This window comes from Xenopus laevis, chromosome 8L (assembly GCF_017654675.1).
Source record: "Xenopus laevis strain J_2021 chromosome 8L, Xenopus_laevis_v10.1, whole genome shotgun sequence".
Taxonomy (NCBI): Eukaryota; Metazoa; Chordata; class Amphibia; order Anura; family Pipidae; genus Xenopus; species Xenopus laevis.
In genome coordinates, this window is record NC_054385.1 from 119706276 (window position 1) to 119726765 (window position 20490).

The following is a 20490-nucleotide window of genomic DNA, read 5'->3' on the forward strand; positions in this document are numbered from 1 at the left end:
ACTAATCGCCTCTTCTTCGGGGCGACAATCTTCCCGAACTTCCTTCCCCCTACTAAAAGGAAACTTCACCTGCGGCAATGCACTCCCGATTTCCGAAGTCTTCCGAAGTTTCCTCATGAGGCCATCGAAGCGCCGCGAGTGCTTTGCCGCAGCCAATTTTTCATTTTAGCAGGTCGGAAGGCAGTTTGGGGAGATTGTCGCCCTGAAGAAGAGGCGATTCGTTGCCTGGCGATTAAATCTCCTCGAATCTGCCCATGTGCTAAAGCCCTTAGGCTGAGCTTTCTTATCTTCTCCACACGTACTGTAAAAGGATACGTTCAACTTCAGAAGATTGCAATTCTAAGCAGTTTTAAAAAGGACTCAACCGCTATCTAGTTTTTGGGGGTTCCTGACTCCAGTAAGCAAGAGATAGAATGTCTGTTCCCCTATGCAAGGATAAAACTCCTCTTAAAACTACACTTATACAATACTTACACTTTATACAATATTACACATTTGTATGAGTATGTTTCTTTAAAGGAGAACTAAACCCCCCTTAGCTCCCCTGCAGAGGCCCACCTACCTCCACCCTAACTACATCTCTGTGTGCATTAAAAAGTCCCCCATCAGCTGTGAATTTGGGTATAATGCTGCCCTAGGCACTGGACCTCCGACCAACCCCTCAAGGGGAGTTTGTTTAATGTGCTTGGGACTTTTATCTGCCGGCACCAATGTACTTGGGGTGGGAGATTCTACAGGAGCTATCAGTGGTTTAGCTCTCCTTTAAAACACCATCCGCAATACATTTGCACTGCAAGCCGTACATGGACTTTTGCTGAACTTAGTTTTAAACAGAGTATTGTGCCTTAAGCCTATAGCACAGGGGTTGGATTTCAAGTGTTTGCCCCCCTCCCTGGAATCTGCCCTCGCTGCCACCCATTGTGTTCCACAGGAATGCCTGAAAGCTCCACACTGGTGTTCTTTGTCGCCAGAGAATGCCAACTCGAGTGTCCGAGCCGACACTTTCAAGAATTTCCCATGCAACACAATTTTCAGCAACTTTCAACATCCAAAAATTCCCCCTCGTGTGTCATAGGATTTTCCCCCACTCCCCAGTAAATTAACGCTAAGTGAACCCATCAACAGAATAAAAAGCCGATAGAAAGATCTAAGCAGATATTGTTTTTAATAATTACTCAGATCCACCAAAAAAAAAAACAAAAACGAAATAAACAAGTCTTTTATGTTGCTGGTTTCCAAAAAATCCACAATTCACTCCAAAAAAATATCTTACAAACATACATAATCGGAATAAAGAGCAGAGGAACAGCGCGGGAAGGCGGGAGGTTGGGGGGGGAGGGAATGGAAAAAATATACATGTCATTTATGAAAAAGCAGGCAGTTAATACATTTAAAATGCCCATTCTTTTCTTATATAAATAGTCTTTTGTTCAGTGCCCCAACTTGGGGTGGGGATTAAGTGGCCAGGGCTTTTTCAGTGCTTTTTGTTGCAGATTTTAGTGCTAGCCGATTTTATTTTTAAATTTATTGGAGTTAAGAGTAGCCAATGCACATGAGAGTCCATCAGTATCAAAAAGAACCATCTGTCAGAACCCAGGAGGCATTTATTGTCCATCTTTTCTAGAGGTCTCCTGATTTCAGGGCTAAACGAGAAGAATATTTTTGAGAGGGGGAAATGCTGTCAACACCAAAAGAAATTTGATTTATTTTCTCCCCTGTTGGGACACTTGCTGGTACCAAAATTCGATTTTTACATAGATTCACCATGATAAGATTAGGGGTGATGTGCCATGAACGTAAGTCTATCTTGTGGGCAAGAGTCCTCACACCAAATCGGTGAGGTCATGATAGGCAATATTTTCATTGGCAGAGTTGACCTTTTTTTTACCTTGACAGCACGTAGGAAAATAAAACTTCAGAGGAAGCCACAATGTGTCTATAAGAGCAATGTCCATCATTAAAGGCCTTGTACTTGAAGCTTGGAGACAATGGACACCCTATTTGAGCATCATCTTCATTATCTGGCCATGGTGGAAAGCTTTGTTTTTTTCATGACAATAAAGGCTTCTTCTAGTTCCTCTTTAGTGGGGCGTTAGAAGTCTGAGGAGCACTATGAACCCCATCACTGCATAGGCATATAGGGCCAATTAAAGCTGGACCCAGACAGGAGCATGTCTCGAATTAAAGTCTCAATGGGGGTCTTGCCAACCAGGCGCACAAAGAAAAGTTGCTCTATAACAGGAGCGGAGACGATGCGCAAAGAAGGAAGGCGGAGCAAAAGCCTCCCAAACCGCGTCGGTTGGTTTGGGTACTGGTTTCGGACGTACTCTTCCAGGGCACACTGGGATTTCTCTTGAATGCTTTCCACGTGGCCAATGTCTGTTATTCCCACCGCATCTAGAAGACAACAGGATTGAAGTTAGTTATGGATGTCCTCAAAACATTAGGGGGTATATTTATCAAAGAGTGAAGTTAATAGTGAAGTTCCGCGACTAGAGTGAAATTCCGCCACTCTCCATTAATTTCTATGGGATTTTTATAGGCATATTTATCAAAGGGTGAACTTTCACTTTCACCCATTGATAAATACGCCTTTCAAAATCCCATAGAAATGAATTGAGAGCTGAGGAATTTCACTCTAGTGGCGGAACTTCACTCTTTGATAAATTTACCCCCATACCTATTCATGTCAATTATTAGTCATTTCTAGTGCTTGTCAGGCTTCAAAGGCCCACCTTGGAGATCGTATCCTTAGCTCAAGGTTACAGATATAGGAAAACTGCTATATCCGCCATAGCTCCAAGAATTTATTCATCTAAATCCCACTCTGGTGAATGATGACTTACATGCTAAGCTTTTAGGAGCATGTAGAAGAGAAAATGGCACTTTATTTATATTTGACTCTAATTAGCCTTCTAGCTGAGTCCCTCCTGCCACTGCCCAAGCCCCCCCCCACCATAGTATGGGGACCTCTGATCTACTCTATTTAAGAGTATATTAAACTGATTCTTAGATGACACCACAGTAGTAGTCATTTGAGCAGATCACAGCTCTCAGCCCAAGAACCTAGAATGTTTATGTGAAGGTTTGTATATTATTTAGATATGTTTGGTCTGAAGCAATACGGCAGCTCCCACCCCTAAATAATGTGTAGAAAAAGCAATTTCGGAGCATACAGGAACCAATGCCCTGGGAAATGAATAAACCAACTCCTTTTTATAGCAATGAACTGAACATTGCTCTAAGAATGTCATCTACCTTCATTTCTTGCATGTTTGACAGCAAACGTCACTTGGAAACTACAAGTAAATATGGGCCTAGGGAGTTCGGTGAACTTTAAGGACCTGACAAAGAAAAAAACCAATATAGGTTCAGGTGGAAGGGTGGAATAAGGGTGAAACTGAGCGTATGTGCAGACCCCAGCTACATCCCAGCATTTTTACTGTGCCTGACAATAGGCCGACAATGCCTTAGTGTTCCTGACCTAAATTCCAGAAGAGAAAAGCATTATATAAATAGGATATATATACTATATAAACACTGAGTTCCAAGAGAGAAAACTGTGTTCCGAGAGAGAAAAGCACCATATAAATACTTTCCATTCCTTTATCACTGGCCCTAAGTTACAAGTGTCCTTGGGTCCAAGGTCACACAATGCTCCATATTGAATGGAATAAAGCACGTTATGTTGTAGTCCTTCTGCAATGTTCTTCAACAATAACTCCCAGCGTCCTCACTCCTATATTGGTTGCCACGTTTATACTAGCTAAATGACTTACTTTGGAGTTAATGAAGCAGTGCAATTACAAATAGTTATGTAACGATAGTGGCTGGACCAGGTTACATGGTCATGCAGTAAAATTATTTTAGGGTCCCCTAAGCCTTGGGGGGGAATGGTGTCCAGTTTCTAGAAAGCATTGTACTCTCTCGGTTCGTCTTGCTGTATTTGTGTGTACCCTCACCGTTCACTTTCTCATTTTGGTATGTTAATCATGTCGGAACAGATGTCCTGCTACATTTCCTGAAGGCTCCAATTAGGCCAGCATTTAATTATAACCACCCTGTTTAAGCAGAGGTCAAAAAAGACTGAACCACTGAGTGCTGCAGCAGGGGGATCCAAAATACCCTGTACTGTATATTAGGTCCACCAGAGAGTTAACCCCCAGCCCCCTATAGCAATGTAAACATATTTCTATTATCAGATGCAGAGGTGCAGCCCCCATTGTCATTCATTGATAGTGTCCTTGTGATTTTACTGAAGACGGGTCCATTTTCAATGAAGGAAGGTTAAGGGGCCTCAGTTTGAGATTAAATCATAAAGCCTTATGCATATACTCAATATATATCTATATCATTTTGTAGCTTCACTGTGGTCCAGGGACCCAAAGGCAAATGCCTTCTCTGCCCTTCTTTTTAAATCTGACAGATATATTGTAAGGACTCTATGTCCTAATGCCTGAGCTACCAGAGAGCATGTGTGTCATGGGAGCAGGTGGGCTGCTTTAACAGAGACCCCCATCCGGACTGACTAGCTCAGCTGTGTGGCAGGAGAGCTCTGAAGGTCAACTGAAACAGTTACAAGAATGACATTGTATGGCTGCCTGACATTACATATCTGACCCGCGAGGTTCCCATTTTACCACTTTTGTCTCACCAGCAATAAATCATCAGGGTCCATTGTTAGAGCCCTGTGTTCAGCCGCCCTGAATCTGACTCAAACACTCCCTCTCAAAACACTCCAAACAGCTTAAAAACCTCAGTGATATAAGAGTAAAGGTCTACCAGCCATGTGAGATGGTAATGCACAGACACCTCAAGAGACCCCCTGGTTGAACACCCTAAAGACAGTGAGCCTAGGGTAGTTTCTGATGCCACTTGTGTGATCCTAGTTACCAATGCTATTAACTTAAGTGATATGACGATGGAGAATAGATTTTATGGGATGCTATCAAGAAGTCAGTACTGATGAATTGGTAGAAAAAGGAAGCTCCTCTCGGGCAAGAATGTGAACGATGGACAGTCTGGGTGAAGAGCCCAGGATAAGTATAATGACTGAGCAGTCTCCAGATTAATTGCTTCTTTATATATAAATGTTAATAACTTCTAGTTTGAGAGGAAAAGGACTCCATAGGGCACACACCCCAGTTAAGAGCTGTGTTTGTCTTACTGCATCTAGTTATAGCCAGGAATCAAGGATAAGGGTCAGAGCTGGGCCATTGAACTTTGACACCCAAGGCCTGAGTGGCTATCTGTGCCTCCAAGACCAGCTGACACAGGGAGGTTGAGGAGAGACAGCTGGTCTAGTGATGAGCTACAATGCTCTGCCACTTATACCTCAATAAACATATTTTTCAAGAATTGTTCCTTCACCCCCCACCCTTCGCCAAAATGGTTGTGCCCTAGGCAGATGCCTCTGCTGCCTACTCTTAGTTTCAAACCTCTTAAGGGCCCATGAATTGTAATGCCAGGAACAGTGCATCACTTGAGTGAATCCCCTACCCTGACTTGCCCTCTACACGGAAATTGCACAGAATGTTCCTGTCTCCATGGATTGTCAGTATTGACTATAATTAATAAAGAAGAAACCCTAACAATTCCTTCTTGCCCTTGTTAAAAGCACCTGGTGCAGAAATGGGAGAAACTGTAACTGCTAATAAAAAAACTTCCCATAATTCACTTGCAGCTGGATGATGGAGAATATAGTGGAACAACAGATGGAGCGGATTGGCTTTTGCCATTAAAACTTTCTTAATGGACTAGTTACTGCTGATGAACATGACGACATTGATTGTGGTCCTAACTTTATGCCCTTAGAAAACTGATTACATGTTCATGACTGCAACGTCAAACTCAAGGGTGGTCAGAACATTGGTCAGTATTGCTACACAAAGGTGTAACTTGTAGCCCCCACCAAAACTATTTTTGCGACCCTTCTATCATATCCTATGTTCCCCTGCCAACCAAGCCTACTTAGTGACATAGGGTGAAGAGAAAAACCTGAGGTTACAATAAAAGTCCACTCTCCCTCAGGCTGTTTGGTCTTCTCCCTTGTTACCCCAATGTGGCTTTGTTAAACTTACACTTGTACTGTACCACTGTATACCAGTGGTAGCCAAAAATATTACTTACCAGGTGTAAACAAAGCTATGGCTTTCAAACAGGAATATTCTGCAGAGTCAACATGAAGTGCCTTCAGCTTTTCCACCTGCTCCTGAAAGACTCGAATATGGTCCATAAAGGCCACCACACGGTCAGCGGACATCGGAGATGCATGGAGGCCGGCGGCTGCCAACAGTGGAGCGACATGGAGGGGCATCGAGCACTGTGCTGCATTAAGAACAAACAGCTCACTCCATGTCATACGAAGCAGGGATACTTGGTCGGAGAGCTGGAAGTCAGGAAAGAAAGGAATGTTCTTGGCCCACTCAATAGCACTGAAGAGTAGGCGAGCGGCCAACTCGCAGATGTTCTCAATGCCCATGATGTTGTTCGGTTGGAGGCACTGTGCCCCATACCGAGAGGTTGGGTACGGTTCTGCTCGGAGAAGCAAGGAGATGAATCCTGTTAGGTATGAATGCCCATTGTAGGGGTCAACGTTGTTAAGAGTATACTGGCCGGGGCTGGTTTGTGGGTGAGACATCCGTCCGCGCTGCACTGCTGTGGAGGAGAAAACAAAGTTTGGATCACTATTCAGCTTCAGCAAAATCTGACACAGCAACAGATCTTGGAATGGACAACAATGGAACTGTAAAATGAGGCCATGGGCAGAATAAAAATGATAAGTGACAATTATTCTGACCTTAAGGTAAAGGTGAGGATCAATAACATTTCTTAATTGTAGAGGGGGCACAAAAGTCAGAATATGAAGCTAGTCACACTACAGTGCCAGTCATTAGCTCCTTCTCCTGTCAACCATTGATGGCCCAATGACACTAGCTAATCATTGAGAAGAAGGTGGCCTTATCTGATTTATAGGATTTGAGCCCAAAAATCAGATCTGCCTGCCGGGGAATCATTTACCAGAAATTGAGGATATCTCTGCTTTCGGCCATTGGTGGGTGCCAACAACAGGAGTTCCATGTTAGGACAACAGTGAGATAAAGCATTGCTGTCTCCATCTTACTACTTTATACCCATCACCCCACCATTTATTCCTGCCTACAACTGTATGGGACCTTTGGGAGTGAGCCATATTTTATTATCTTTAGATAATAAACCATACAGTGGTGAAATGAAACAATGCATTTTTAAGCAGTAGCCAACATAAATGCAAAGAATGGTAGAATGTGGTGATAATGTTGTTAAGGGTAAAATATGTATTAGTGTTATACTGTATTGTACATTTATACAATTTCTAAGAAATTGTTACTTACGGCCACTAGAGGGCATTTGCCTGACAATTCTAATTTTAATCAAATTAAAATGTAATAACCAAATTGCTTCTACCGACAGCCTTTGCCTTTTATTAGCACAAACGAATAGCTCGACTTTAGAAATGGTTTAAATTAATTAAAGGGGCTATAAACCCATAAAAAGAAGAATGGTCAGAAATTATTATTATTAACTTGTATTTTTATAGCGCCAATATATTGCACATCGCTGTATATAATTGTTAGCCACTCTACAATTTATGTTAATTAAGCATTTACTATTTTCGGTGCTTTTGAAACCACCGAGACAATGTTGCAAAAGCCAACCGTGTATGCTTCTATACAGGGGATGTTGCAGTGTTTCCTAAGTCAGAACCAGCAGTGCAGAGAATTGAATTGCTAAAGAATATATTCAATAAAAACATTGTGTGTGTGTGCACAAAGAAGACATTTAATCGCTAAAATCACACAGATAGTTTTACTTCTTGCGTATGAATATTGGGAAGGATGGGTCAGCTTAAGATGGGTGCGCAGGGGACGGCTAATTAAAATAATGGATACTTGGATTTAATTGGGGGCCAGACAGCTGTTCAGCCATCTAATTACAGAGGTGAATAGATCATAATTCTCCTGACATGTCTAAACAAGAGTACAAGAGTTATAACAGCCGTCACCCCCCTCCTTTTTTTTCAGTAGTTTAATGCCGACATGAGCTTCACTATCTTCCACTCTCCACTTCAGAACCTGAGCGGCTTGGGGCAAGTTGGCTTAGGGCACTTGATTCTTAAGTGTCTGGATAAGCATCTATCAGCAGAACTGCCTGTGAAATGCGTGGCCACTTAATGCAGGCAAAACAGAATATAACAAATGACCAAGGAAACAGACAGATAGCATACAGATACTGTGCTCTGGCTGGAATCAAACCCAGGACCCGAGGCAGTATTTTGAGCTTGTTTCCTTATCTTAAATGGTCAAAGATCTGGGCAAAAAAATAGCAGCCATCTGTGAAATGCGTGGCCACTTAATGCAGGCAAAACAGAATATAATAAAATGATTAAGAGAACATGCAGATAGCATACAGATACTATGCTCTGGCTGGAATCAAACCCAGGACCTGAGGTCATTTGAGCTTGATTTCTTATCTTAAATGGTCATAGATCTGGGCAAATAAAATGGCAGATTAAGTGCAAAAAGGCATTGCTACTTATTTATACTAAAGTTACTTGATGTTTAAAGCTATCAAACGTTCGTTATGATTGTCTGTCCGTCAATATCAAAACATTATTTATATACAGGTGTTGGACCTGTTATCCAGAATGCTCGGGACCTGGGGTTTCCCGGTTAATGAATCTTTCCAGAATTTGGATCTTCATACCTTAAGTCTAGTAGAAAATCATGTAAACATTAATTAAACCCAATAGGCTGGTTTTGTTTTCAATAAGGATTAATTGTATCTTAGTTGGGATCAAGTACAAGCTACTGTTTTATTATTACACAGAAAAAGGAAATCATTTTTTTTTAAAAACGTGAATTATTTGGATAAAGCTGAGTCTATGGGAGATTAGGAATTTTTTGGATAAAGGGTTTCTGGATAATGGATCCCACGTCTGTACTGACGTATATTAATCCATCTCTGTCCAAATATAGTATTTATACATTTATGTATCTGCCTGCGCACATCTCTCTGAAGCTGTATCAGCAGTTATGATTTATCTCTATACTCTGTCTCTCTTTGTAGTTATCTGCAGATTGACAGGGAATAACATACAGCAGGAATGTCTGAATTAATGCTCCGGCTTTGCTGACAACAAAGCATCCCCTTACAAGTTGTACGTAAAATACTGTATATATATATATATATATATGTATATATATATATATATATATATATATATATATATATATATATATATATATATATATATACATACACACTTAAGGACCTATTTACTAACATTTAGATTTCTTTATTTCTTTTTTTTTTTTTTTTTACAAATCGATTTCTTTCTCTAAAAATTCCTGTTTTTTCTTTCTCTAAAACTCTAAAATTTCAAGTTGTATTAAATGTAAAAGCCACGAAAAACTCTAAAACTCTAATACAAAACTTCGCCAAGTAAGAACCGTCACGGTCCCTTAGAAGTGACTGGGAGCTGCGCTGATCCCATTGTACCGTTCTTTTTTTTAGAAATTCAGACTTTTAGGGGTTTTCAGCTTTTTTTCCCCGTTACTAATTGTCCAAAAAAACTAAAATTTTTAGAGGATTTCATATTTTAATTTTGATCGTTCAGCATTTTTTTTTTTCCGTTTGTGCTTTTTATATATTCGGATCATTTCATAAAGGACGCGGCATTTGTGGTTTTAGAGAAAATTAATTTTGTGGTTTCAAAACTCTAAAACCCCAAAAATGAGAATGTTGATAAATGGGCCTCCCAAAGTATATTGCAAATTTTTAAACACTTTGTAATAGTAATTTTTCTATTATTTTTCCTGGGGGTGTCAAGCCAAATGCCCCTTTCTGTCCAGTGATAGTCTATTATCTGTTATATATCTATCCATCTGTCTGTCTATCAACATGTATCTGTCTCCATGTCTCTGTAGCTTTGTACATATCTCTGTATCTGTCTACATGACACTGTGTTTGTCTCCATGTTTCTATATTTATCCATCAACAGTTCTCTCTTTCTGTCTGCCCATCATTATATATTAGGGACACACAGGCGACAGGAATCACCGGATTCCCATTTACGGCATTCTGATGGATCACAGTCTCAGCCTTAAGGCCATTCATGGGCCGATAAAAGCTGCCGACAGACCGAGTTGGCAGCCTATTGGCCAGTGTGTGGGGCCCCCCGACGGGCATCACAGATCGATATCTGCCCGAAAATTGGCCAGATCATTTATTAAGCAGGGTATAAAAATCCCATTGGATCACGGCCACATCTGTTCGTTGATGCGGTCCCGCAATCCGACTGCCCGTATGGCCTTCATTCTGATCCGATCGTTGGACCCTAGGGCCCACGATCGGATCAGCCCGATATTGCCCACTTCAATGTGGGCATATCGGGGAGAGATTCTCTCATTTGGTGACATCGACAAACGAGCGGATCTCCCTGTGTACGATACAATATACCCCGTGCAGGCAATTAATTAAATATTAATTATTGTACTAAAATTCCCAACATCGCCCACCAGATAAGACTAGGAAGCTGCATTTTGATGAACCTCATATAAAGTACGCATATGCACACTAACCCTACAGTTATAGCACCTTGCTCTCGCTTTGCGATAAACAGTTGAGGTTTCCTTTTTAGGGGCTGCTTTTTTTGGGGAACCCGTGCACACGTCAATAAAAAAAACAATGAACTGAAAACACTTCCTGTTGTGATTGCAGAGCAATTAAATATTATTCCCCTTCCTGATCACTGGTTACACCTACAAATATATACAGAGACTGCAGGAAAAATATAAAAATGTGTAGATGCTTGGGAATTATTATTATTATTATTATATACTGCAATTATTCCCTCCCAACAAAACCTAAGCATGTGAAAGGCAAAATAAGAAAAGGAAACCCAAATGATTTTATGAAGCTATAAATCTATAACACTTGCAGGCGAGATGCACTCGGCCCATTGTGTCGGCCTGACAGGCTCTTTAGAACGTCGCATTGAGCTGAGTACAATTACCGGATTCTGAACAAACACCTAATAGCTCATTCATCCCTTGTCATATGCAGGGAAAATCCTTCTAATTATAGAAACAAATGCCCATGTTGTACCGGCCAATAAGACCCATTGATACATCTCTTTTTTTTTTGAATAGAAAAATACTGGATTATGTTGTATACTTTTATTATTTTTATATACATGGAAATAGAATTAGGGCCCTCTTTTCTTCTATTATTAGGCAGTATTTATATGTCATATGTCTGATGTATATGCTATGTAGAAAAAGTTGACATGATAATAATAATAATACATTTGTAATAGAGAGTCAAGGGATGCTGGGTATTGTAGTTTACACAGCATAAGGGGGGTTTGGATCTAAGATAGTTTGCACAAAAGATGTTGCAGATAGTGCCCTGACTGGAATCAAACCCAGGACCGTAGGTCCTGGGTTCGATTCCAACCAGGGCACTGTTTGCAAAGAGCCTAATAATTTATTTAAAATAATGTGTGGGCATGTAATAGGGACCTTAGATTGTAAGCTCCACTGGGACAGGAACTGATATATAATCTCTGTAAAGTTGTGTGGAATATATTGGTGCTAAATAATTAATAATATTTTTTTCCAAAATATTAGAATTTCAGCTTTATTTAAAAGCCTTGATTCGTTCCACATTTTTCTCAAATTCCAGAATTTCAAGACTTTCAGCTCAGCAGGGGCGAACGTGATTGACGGAGTTTGACACTGTAATTGCCTCGCAATCAGAACAATTTACCTGAGGCTTTGAGGAACCGGCAGGTGCAACAAAAAAATAAAAAGACAAACAAAGTTCGGCCAAATATTCCGAAATACAGGTTTCTAAGAATTTTTTTTTTTTTAGAAAGTATCAATCAGTCACAAACGTAACAACCTGACACTGGACGCTTCAGAGATTTCGTTTCCATGAAAAGTTTTTTTAGCGCCAGAAGGGAATTATGTTCAACACTTAAAACTGGGTAACAAAATAAGATTTTTATTTGAAAATAAAAATACAGCATTTAATTTGCAGCTAAAATTTAGGGTTCGAAATGAATAAGGTTTAAATCTGCCAGATGTGTGCATAAAATCTATCACACCTTATTAAAATCCATATATGACTATTATATAAGCAAGGGAAAGCAAAGCTCCTTTGTCCCTTCCAAATCACTGTGATAAGAACAGGAAGTCGGGAGTGCAAAGGAAAAATCCCACCCTTTACTAATAATTACAGGCCCTGACTACCAGCACAAGTATGAGTGTAGATATTTCATTCATTTACTACAGATTCCACTGGGAGCTCGGGGTTGGGACACAAGTCATTCGGGGGAAGCCTTGTGATATGAGAAACCATAAGGGTCAGACATGGAATGGAAACATGATGGACCTCGTGTCCAAATAACAGTTGGAATTTAGAGAGTTTGCCAAAATGAAATGCAACTACTATAGAGTCACAGGCGACTCCACTTACACATGGCTGTCATGGGCCCCAACGTGGTAGTTGATACCACCAGCCTACAAAGCCAGCCTAGGGTTTCTTGTAAACTCTATAAGGGTCTAAGATTCGGTATCTCAGGTTTTGCATAAGTGAAATAACTAAATCTGTGAAGGCAAATTACTCTCTGAACTGCTGGCTCTGACTACAGAAACAATGTAGAGCAAGAAGGTAGCTAACTAAGGTTGGTCGTACACGGGCAATTAAAAGCTTCCGATATTGGTCCTTTAGATCAATTCAGCATCTTATCTGCCAATGTAGGGGGCATTCCGACGGGTCTCTCTGATCGTTATCAGGCCAAAAATTGGGCAGATATCGATCGGGCATGTATAATGTTGACGACGATCGAGGACCGCATTGGCTAGTTGATGTCCTCGTCCCGTATGCGCCCATTTCCTTCGTTGTAATCCAGTCGCTTGGCCCTAGGGCCGTATGATCAGATTAACCTGATATCATCCTGTTTTTGGTGGGAATATCAGGTTAAAATCCGCTCATTTGGCAACCTTGCCAAACGAGCGGATCTTATGTATGGCCAATTTAAGAGACCTGCTAAGATCACCAGACTATTGCACAAAGAAAGGGATTAATTACATGTTCCAAGTTGCTTCACGGATACCGACCTCTACAGAAAAGTAAATGGGTCTTGCTTATTCCTCCCAGCATTTTAATAACAGCTGCAGGTTGTGAGGGAATGCTGGGAATTGTAGTCCAACATTAGGCTGGGCATAACTGAATTAAATACTGGGCTTATTTTCTAACTGAAATGGAGAGGACATTACATGGAACGATGCAAAGTAAGATTCTTAAGCAGTAATGCAATGAAAGGTGCAAATATTGTATTGCATACATAGTATCCAATAGGAGCCAATCAGCAGGTAGCATTTACATGTCTTTGAAAGCAAAGAACTGATTGGTTGCTATCAGTTACTAGACCTGGACAAATTTGTGCCTTTTAATACATTACCCAAAATGCTATTGGTATGATGTTCCCACAGCACCGTAGGGCACAAGTATTTATCTAAGGGGTGAACCATTACCTCCATGACTGTTGATTCAAAGTGGAAACAAATGTTATTGATACATACTTTAACATATATATTATTTTTCTATAACTGCTTAGTAGAAGATATTTGCAGAGCTTATGCTACACAGAGTGACTCATTTATCTATTTATTGGTAATCATGTTTATTGGTAATTGGGGGCAGCCATGATAAGAAAACCTTATCCCAAGACTCTTACAAAAGAGCCCCCTCTAGTGGACAGACTCACATTACAAGTGGCAAAAGAGTATGTTTTATTTGAAAAGCAATAACCAAACTACTGTTGCCTTACCCAGAAATCCCTGCAAAACTTGATATTCTATATATATATGTATATATATATATATATATACATATCTGTCTCTCTAGCTGTCTGTACTGATATATCTAGATCTATATATCCATTGTTTTATATATATATATATATATATAAAACAATGGATATATAGATCTAGATATATCAGTACAGACAGCTAGAGAGACAGATATGTAAACAGTTTACAGTAGGTAAAAATGTATAGATACATAAAACAGTCACTGCAGACAGTTATATATAGGAGAGCAATAGAAACAAAGGCAGGTCAACTGATATAGAAAGATAGATATACAGACAGACAGATATATAATAGATTGACATATAGATAGATAGAGAGATAAATAGATAGATAGATAGATAGATAGATAGATAGATGGACATACATATTGATAGATAGACAGACCGAAAGACAGACAGTTGGACAGATAGAGAGATAGATAGATAGATAGATAGATAGATAGATAGATAGATAGATAGATAGATAGATAGATAGATAGATAGATAGATAGATAGATAGAGATAGATAGATAGATAGATGATAGATAGATAGATAGATAGATAGATAGATAGATAGATAGATAGATATAATAGATATAGATAGATCATCACTGCCTTTATTATTAGATAAAGGCAAACAGACAGCAGATATAGAAAGGCACAGAAAACACGAATATATCACAAAGATCTATTGCTAGACAGACATATATGAATATAAAGAGACACATGGGTGACAGATAGACATATAGCAACTGGCAGAGCCAATGCTGGAGTTTTTATTCCTAGAGTGAGAAGAGAGAGTGAGGGAGAGAAACTATTTGGCTGATTTTTCCAATATTTGCCAAGTGAGGGGTTGCATATTTTGGATAAATAAACCTTGGCTTTCCCCCCAGCACCCTATAGGGCAATGCCTGAATATGTATAGACAAATATAGATTTAAACAAATGTTCTAATCAGTGGAATGAGCTGGTGTCGTGTGAGTTCACCTTGCGGGACCCAGTCATGTGGGACAATGGTAGAACCAGTTGTACATGTGCTGGAGGAGTATACAGTATACACAGGGAGGTGACATCTCTCTGCTGCTGATAAGGAAATGTAAAAATAAAGGACAGCATGCCATTTGTTTCCGTGCAATTTACAGGGGTGTGGGGATATATACAGGGGTTGTATCTATCTATCTCTCTATTATCTATCATCTATCTATCTATCTATCTATCTATCTATTATCTATCTATCTATCTATCTATCATCTATCTATCTATCTATCTATCTATCTATCTATCTATCTATCTATCTATTATCTATCTATCTATCTATCTATCTATCTATCTATCTATCTATCATCATCTCTTTTTTATTCTGGCCATCTTTTGCTGGGGCTAATGCTTTTCTTGCTAGTGTAACTCCCTTCAGCTTTTGGCTGGGGGTTCCAGTTTGGGCATTTCCCTTCAGTTTAAACCCATCCCTATTTCAGTCATATAGGTAATTCCTGTGTCTGATTATGTATGTCTCATCTGATTATGTATGTCTCATCTGATTATATATGTCTCATCTATTATGTATGTCTCGCACACAGCAGCACATGGGTCTATGTTTGCACACACATCTCCCCAACATAAATCTGCTCCTATCTCCCTGTGCAAACTTCTCACTCAGTAGATAAGATGTCAGCATGCTATCATTGCTTGGGGTTCTGACTCTAAAGCATTAGACAAGCATGTCAGAATTCCTCTTCTGTGCGTACATAGAGACTTATCTCTGCCTGAGTGGCCATTTACCTGGCTGACAGTTGCTTATTATAGCCGAGGTGCATCCATGGCCTGCAAGTGCCAGCATTCACACACACATCTGATAAGGTGCAGGAATGTCACTCTACCTGATCTTTGCTGTCTGGGAGCATTTTAAAGAGCCTGCCTCATCACGTCCATGCTAGGGGTACGGAAGGGTTAAAACCGGATCACTTAAAAGTAATCACTGGCTGCACAAGGTCCTTTCTCTACAATATACTACATAGAAATCTAGAATTATTGCAGGCAATGTTTTTTTTGTTTTCCCTTAAAACATCCCTAAACCAGTGGAAAATTGACAGATTATAGTTAATAAATCTTACATGGGATAAATGAATTCTTAAAGCAAAATAGCCGAAAATAATTTCAGCAATTTTGCTTTAAAAATAATTGCTGAAAATAATTTCCAAGGATATCTCACTGGGTTAGTGTGTCTCACATGCAGCTCGCTCTAGAACCGGGCGTGGGATGCCAATAGCACAATATACAGCCTGTATTTATTACAATCTGATTGTTTCGTGACACCTTTTCATTTTGCTGATAGATGGCAGCCTGAATAAATCAGTTATTTAATTACCCCTATGCAGTTGGAGCATTTTAAAAACTTGGGAGAATTCCAGAAGCAACAATTTTCTGGACCAGAGAGTCAATATTAGGGGCTGGAAATCAGGAACAGTTGGCAGCTATTCAGTGCCAGCCAGTTTCAGTTGAAATCTATCCTAAATGTTAGAAATTTTAAAACAGGTATTTTATCCTATCCTAGAATACTAAATACTGATTTTATTCATGCTTACACATACTCTATTTCCACCTAGTGAAATACTTTTATAAAATAAAAAAGCATTGACATTATTAATGTAAAACTGTTACAAAATATTAAAGTGGTGTCCGAAATAGAAGTTTCAGTGTGATTTATTATGCCAATTCAACAAAATTTTTAATAATTAAGCCCTTTTGTTGTTTTTAAATAGTTTTTATCAAATAGGACAGGGGCGTAGAAAATGGTTAATATCTCATAATATTAAAATGCAATGAAAATATAATTCATACAGTTTTTTGGTTTGTTTTCCAAATTTTGGGAACTTGGGGTCAATCTATGGAGCGCAAGCACTAAGGCACTGAAAAACATTTCAACATACACCAGTGGGGCAGAGTTACAAACAAATACATTATTTCAGTGAAAAAGAAAGACATTTTGGGTTTATATAGGAAATTTTAGAAAATGGCATTGTTGGGTTTTTTTTCCCAAGCTTTTTGGATAATAGATCCCATAACTGTAGTCACAATTACTTATAGTAATGATGAAATATTTGGAGTTTGTGGTCCCTTATTAATATATACAAATACTCTGTGCACAGATATTTTCGGACCCTAAAAAACATTTCAGCTGCTATTCATGCCACTCGTTTTTAAACCAATTCAATTATTTTATCCCGGCAGGATTACAGCTGGCTCTATCCCGCACGATAATTTTGGTATCTGGTATTCCACAGTTGTAATCTGAACCTTAAGTATTTCTTTTACGAGCCCTCTGCCCTAAAAAGGGATTAAGTCGGTCACCCAATTTATCCAGCACTTACTACGCTTACTACTCTCATGCAAGGGCACAGGACACAGAGAGAGAGAGAGAGAAGGGCGCCATGCAGACAATACCAACAGAAAAAAGCTGCATTAGTACGATGAGAATTGTAATTGTATTATAAAATAAATATTACATTGTAAGCTTAACTTGTTTTTGGCTTTAGAATTATTTTATTGCATTTTAGCAGTGGCCTGTGCAATAGCCAATGTGCAAGACACCCCCCAACCTTGACCAGACTCACCTTCTCTTCTCATGCCAACTTTGAGACACTTCTTCAGGCGGCAGTACTGGCACTGATTGCGGTGATGCTGATCTATGGGACAGTCTCTGTTGCCCCTACACGTGTAGGTTAGGTTCCTTCTCACCGACCTCTTAAAGAAACTCTTGCAACCTTCACAGGTGAACTGTCCATAGTGTTTCCCACTTGACTTGTCTCCACACACCAAGCAGTCCACATTAGGTACCCCTTTATCCCCAGAATGAACAGGATCCTGCCCAGGGATACCTCCTTTTGGGGTGGTGGGTGTTTGAGGGGTACCACCTGGATCTTGATTGCAGAGCCCTGGTGGGTTGTTCACCTGAGGCCCTTGCACACCAGGAATGTCCTCCTGCCAAGGGTTAACCACCATGGCCATAATACAGTCCACAGAATGCTCCAGGAAGCAGGCAACGGCGCAGGAGAGGTAGTAGAATCAATGCACGGAGCTGCAAAGTTACAAAGTTCAATGCAAAAAGAGTCACTTGTTTACTCTGCGGGCTTGAGCTCGTCGCTTTAGCAAAATATCCGCTGCCGTCCCCAAAGCAGGCTTCCCCAAAGCGTGTCCAGAGTCCAAAAAAACCTCTCCAGGAAAACAGGAAGACGTGAATGTGCCTTTAGATCCTCCTTCCAACAGCAGAGGGAGGGGGCGGCAAAGTCATGCACCCAACTCACAAATGTCCATGTGTGTCTAAATCTATCAATCTATATTTATATGGAGCACAGTGTGTGGTAGCTGGGACAGACACCGACAGGGCAAAGAAACCTGAAAAACACAAAAATTGCAGCAAATATTAGCAAGTTTACATTTTTTTAGAGCAAATCTCAAAATTTCAAAATTTTCTTCTAAAGACTAAAAAATTTATATGAAGAGCAGATTTAACGATCGCCAACTGAAATTTTACAACTCTTATAAAAATAGATGATTAAATGCCTTAATTTAGAAAAACCGGTAACAAAATTCAACAAAATCAGATGTAGAATTCTTATGGAATCTGCAGAGAAAATGTAATTACTTTTATTATTAATTTTAAGTTGGACATCTTTTTAAAATCTTTCAATCAATGAATGAAAAGACAAAAGTGGAATTTGGGATGGATCGGCATGATATTCATCAGGAATGAGAAAGTTATTTCCCCCCTGAGGGTTATTTTTTTTAGAAATTAACTCTACCCTGAAATGTAATACTTTAAAGATGTAGTGGCTCTCGCAACGGGTTAAATTGCTAACAGCTTGTCCTTCGTCACATGCTGCTATTCACTCGAGCTGTAAGAAAATTAGATTTCTTTATCCAAGGTACATGGAGCTGAATTACTTCCGTCAGCCTAAAGACGTTTCTGTGGACAGAATTTTTATTGTGCGGTTGAATGTTATCAACACACAATTCAACACATACAACAAAAAAAAAAAGAAAAATGTCTGGCAACTTTACAGAACTCCAGTATGTGCATTAAAATTCTCTCAAATGTTTTGTCTCCTTGGCAATTTCCTATTCATTCGAGACGATATTAAACGCTCCCCAATAGAGGGTTTTTTTTTTTATTTTCCTTTTTCTCTTTCGCTGTGCAATTTAAACATTTTCATCAGTCTTAATCCTCTTTTTTTTTTTTACAGTGTGCTTATTCTGCAGAGGAATTTGCTGTTGGGAAATGAACAATAGAAGACATTATAGGCGCTTGGGAGTCAAATGGTGCATGCACTCCGCTTTTGTGAGCAGGGCTTTCTCCGTTTGAAAGAGATCACCGCACACAACAGAAGAGATTTGGGAAAGAGAAAAGCTAAATAAATAAAGAAAAACACAATACCTGTTTGCAACCTGGGCGTTCTTTTTTTTGTTTTTTTCTTTCCTTTTGTTTTGTTTTGTCCCAATTCGGCACGCTGAATTTCAGATTTCACATTTGCTCCTTGAATTTCGAAACGCCTGTGTGTGAAGGCTGAATTTTCCTCTTATTCTGAAGACAACGTTGCAGCTTGCAGCCCACACAAATGAGAAGGGGGAGAAACTTTTGAAAGTGACACAGATTTTGCCTCTTTCTCAAATCCCAGCCCCCTTTCCCCCCACCCCTTGCAGTCACTAGTAAGTGATGGTCTTTAGCTGGTGTGGAAGGCACTGGTGTCTGACAAAAAATTCTCATTTACAATGTGTCCATGGAGACACTCCTAATTGGGGCAGGCACACTATCCAAGGGGAGGGATGTTGCTCCACTCAAAGTGGGGCTTCTACACAGCCAATCCCCATTCATTGGCTACGGTATATGGAGGGGTGGGAGAGAGGGCTGCCTCCTATAATGGGATGGGTGTTAAAGGGGTTGTGCTAGGGTGGCATGCTTTCCCTAATCACCTGCTAGGGGGCTTTTTTTTCACAAACGACAATTTAAAGAAATGTCCCTAAATCTTTTAACCGCAGTGTAGGAACTGCTGCGGCTTAACATCTGAAATAGTCATTTTTAACCAGTCATTTTTTAAACTCTATTTTTTTAAACAATAATTTTTTAAGCTCTATCTTTTTAACCAGTCATTTTTTAAACTCTATTTTTTTAACCAGTCATTTTATAAACTCTATTTTTTCAACCAGTCATTTTTTAAACTCTATCTTTTTAACCAGTCATTTTTTAAACTCTATTTTTTTAACCAGTCATTTTTTAAACTCTATTTTTTAAAGTCCGTTTTGTTTAACCAGTCATTTTTGAAAGTCCATTTTTTTAGCCAGTCATCTTTTTTAAAAACATATATTTGTTTATTGATAAAAAAATACAATAAAAATGTGCTCAGACATATTTGAAAAACTTTAAATACTTGTTTTGCTCCAGAAATGTTTTTTTGCCTTTTTTTTTTATCCCTTTTTTATTTTTATTTTTTTAACAAAGTGTCATTGAGCAGGGGAAGGGGGGTCGGACAGCCATGTGGGAAATCTGACACAGTATGAATGCGTTGGGGTCGGCACCAAAAAAAAAAGGGTTTGAG

At 39.5% G+C, this 20490-nt stretch overlaps 1 protein-coding gene across 2 annotated transcripts; it reads right to left on the minus strand.

The window, feature by feature from the left end:
* Positions 1–1153: 1153 nt before the first annotated feature.
* Positions 1154–19642, minus strand: LOC108699362 (nuclear receptor subfamily 2 group F member 5). Of its 2 annotated transcripts, none has more exons than XM_018231389.2 (4): positions 19332–19642; positions 17512–18292; positions 6130–6654; positions 1154–2397 (listed from the first exon to the last, which is right to left on the minus strand). In XM_018231389.2, exons 2-4 carry the CDS (start codon positions 17903–17905, stop codon positions 2123–2125), a joined length of 1194 nt encoding a protein of 397 aa, XP_018086878.1. In that variant the 5' UTR covers positions 17906–18292; positions 19332–19642; the 3' UTR covers positions 1154–2122. The 2 variants fall into 2 exon arrangements, with proteins under 2 accessions (XP_018086878.1, XP_018086877.1); XM_018231388.2 differs by having other exon boundaries at positions 6130–6657; positions 19332–19641.
* Positions 19643–20490: the final 848 nt, after the last annotated feature.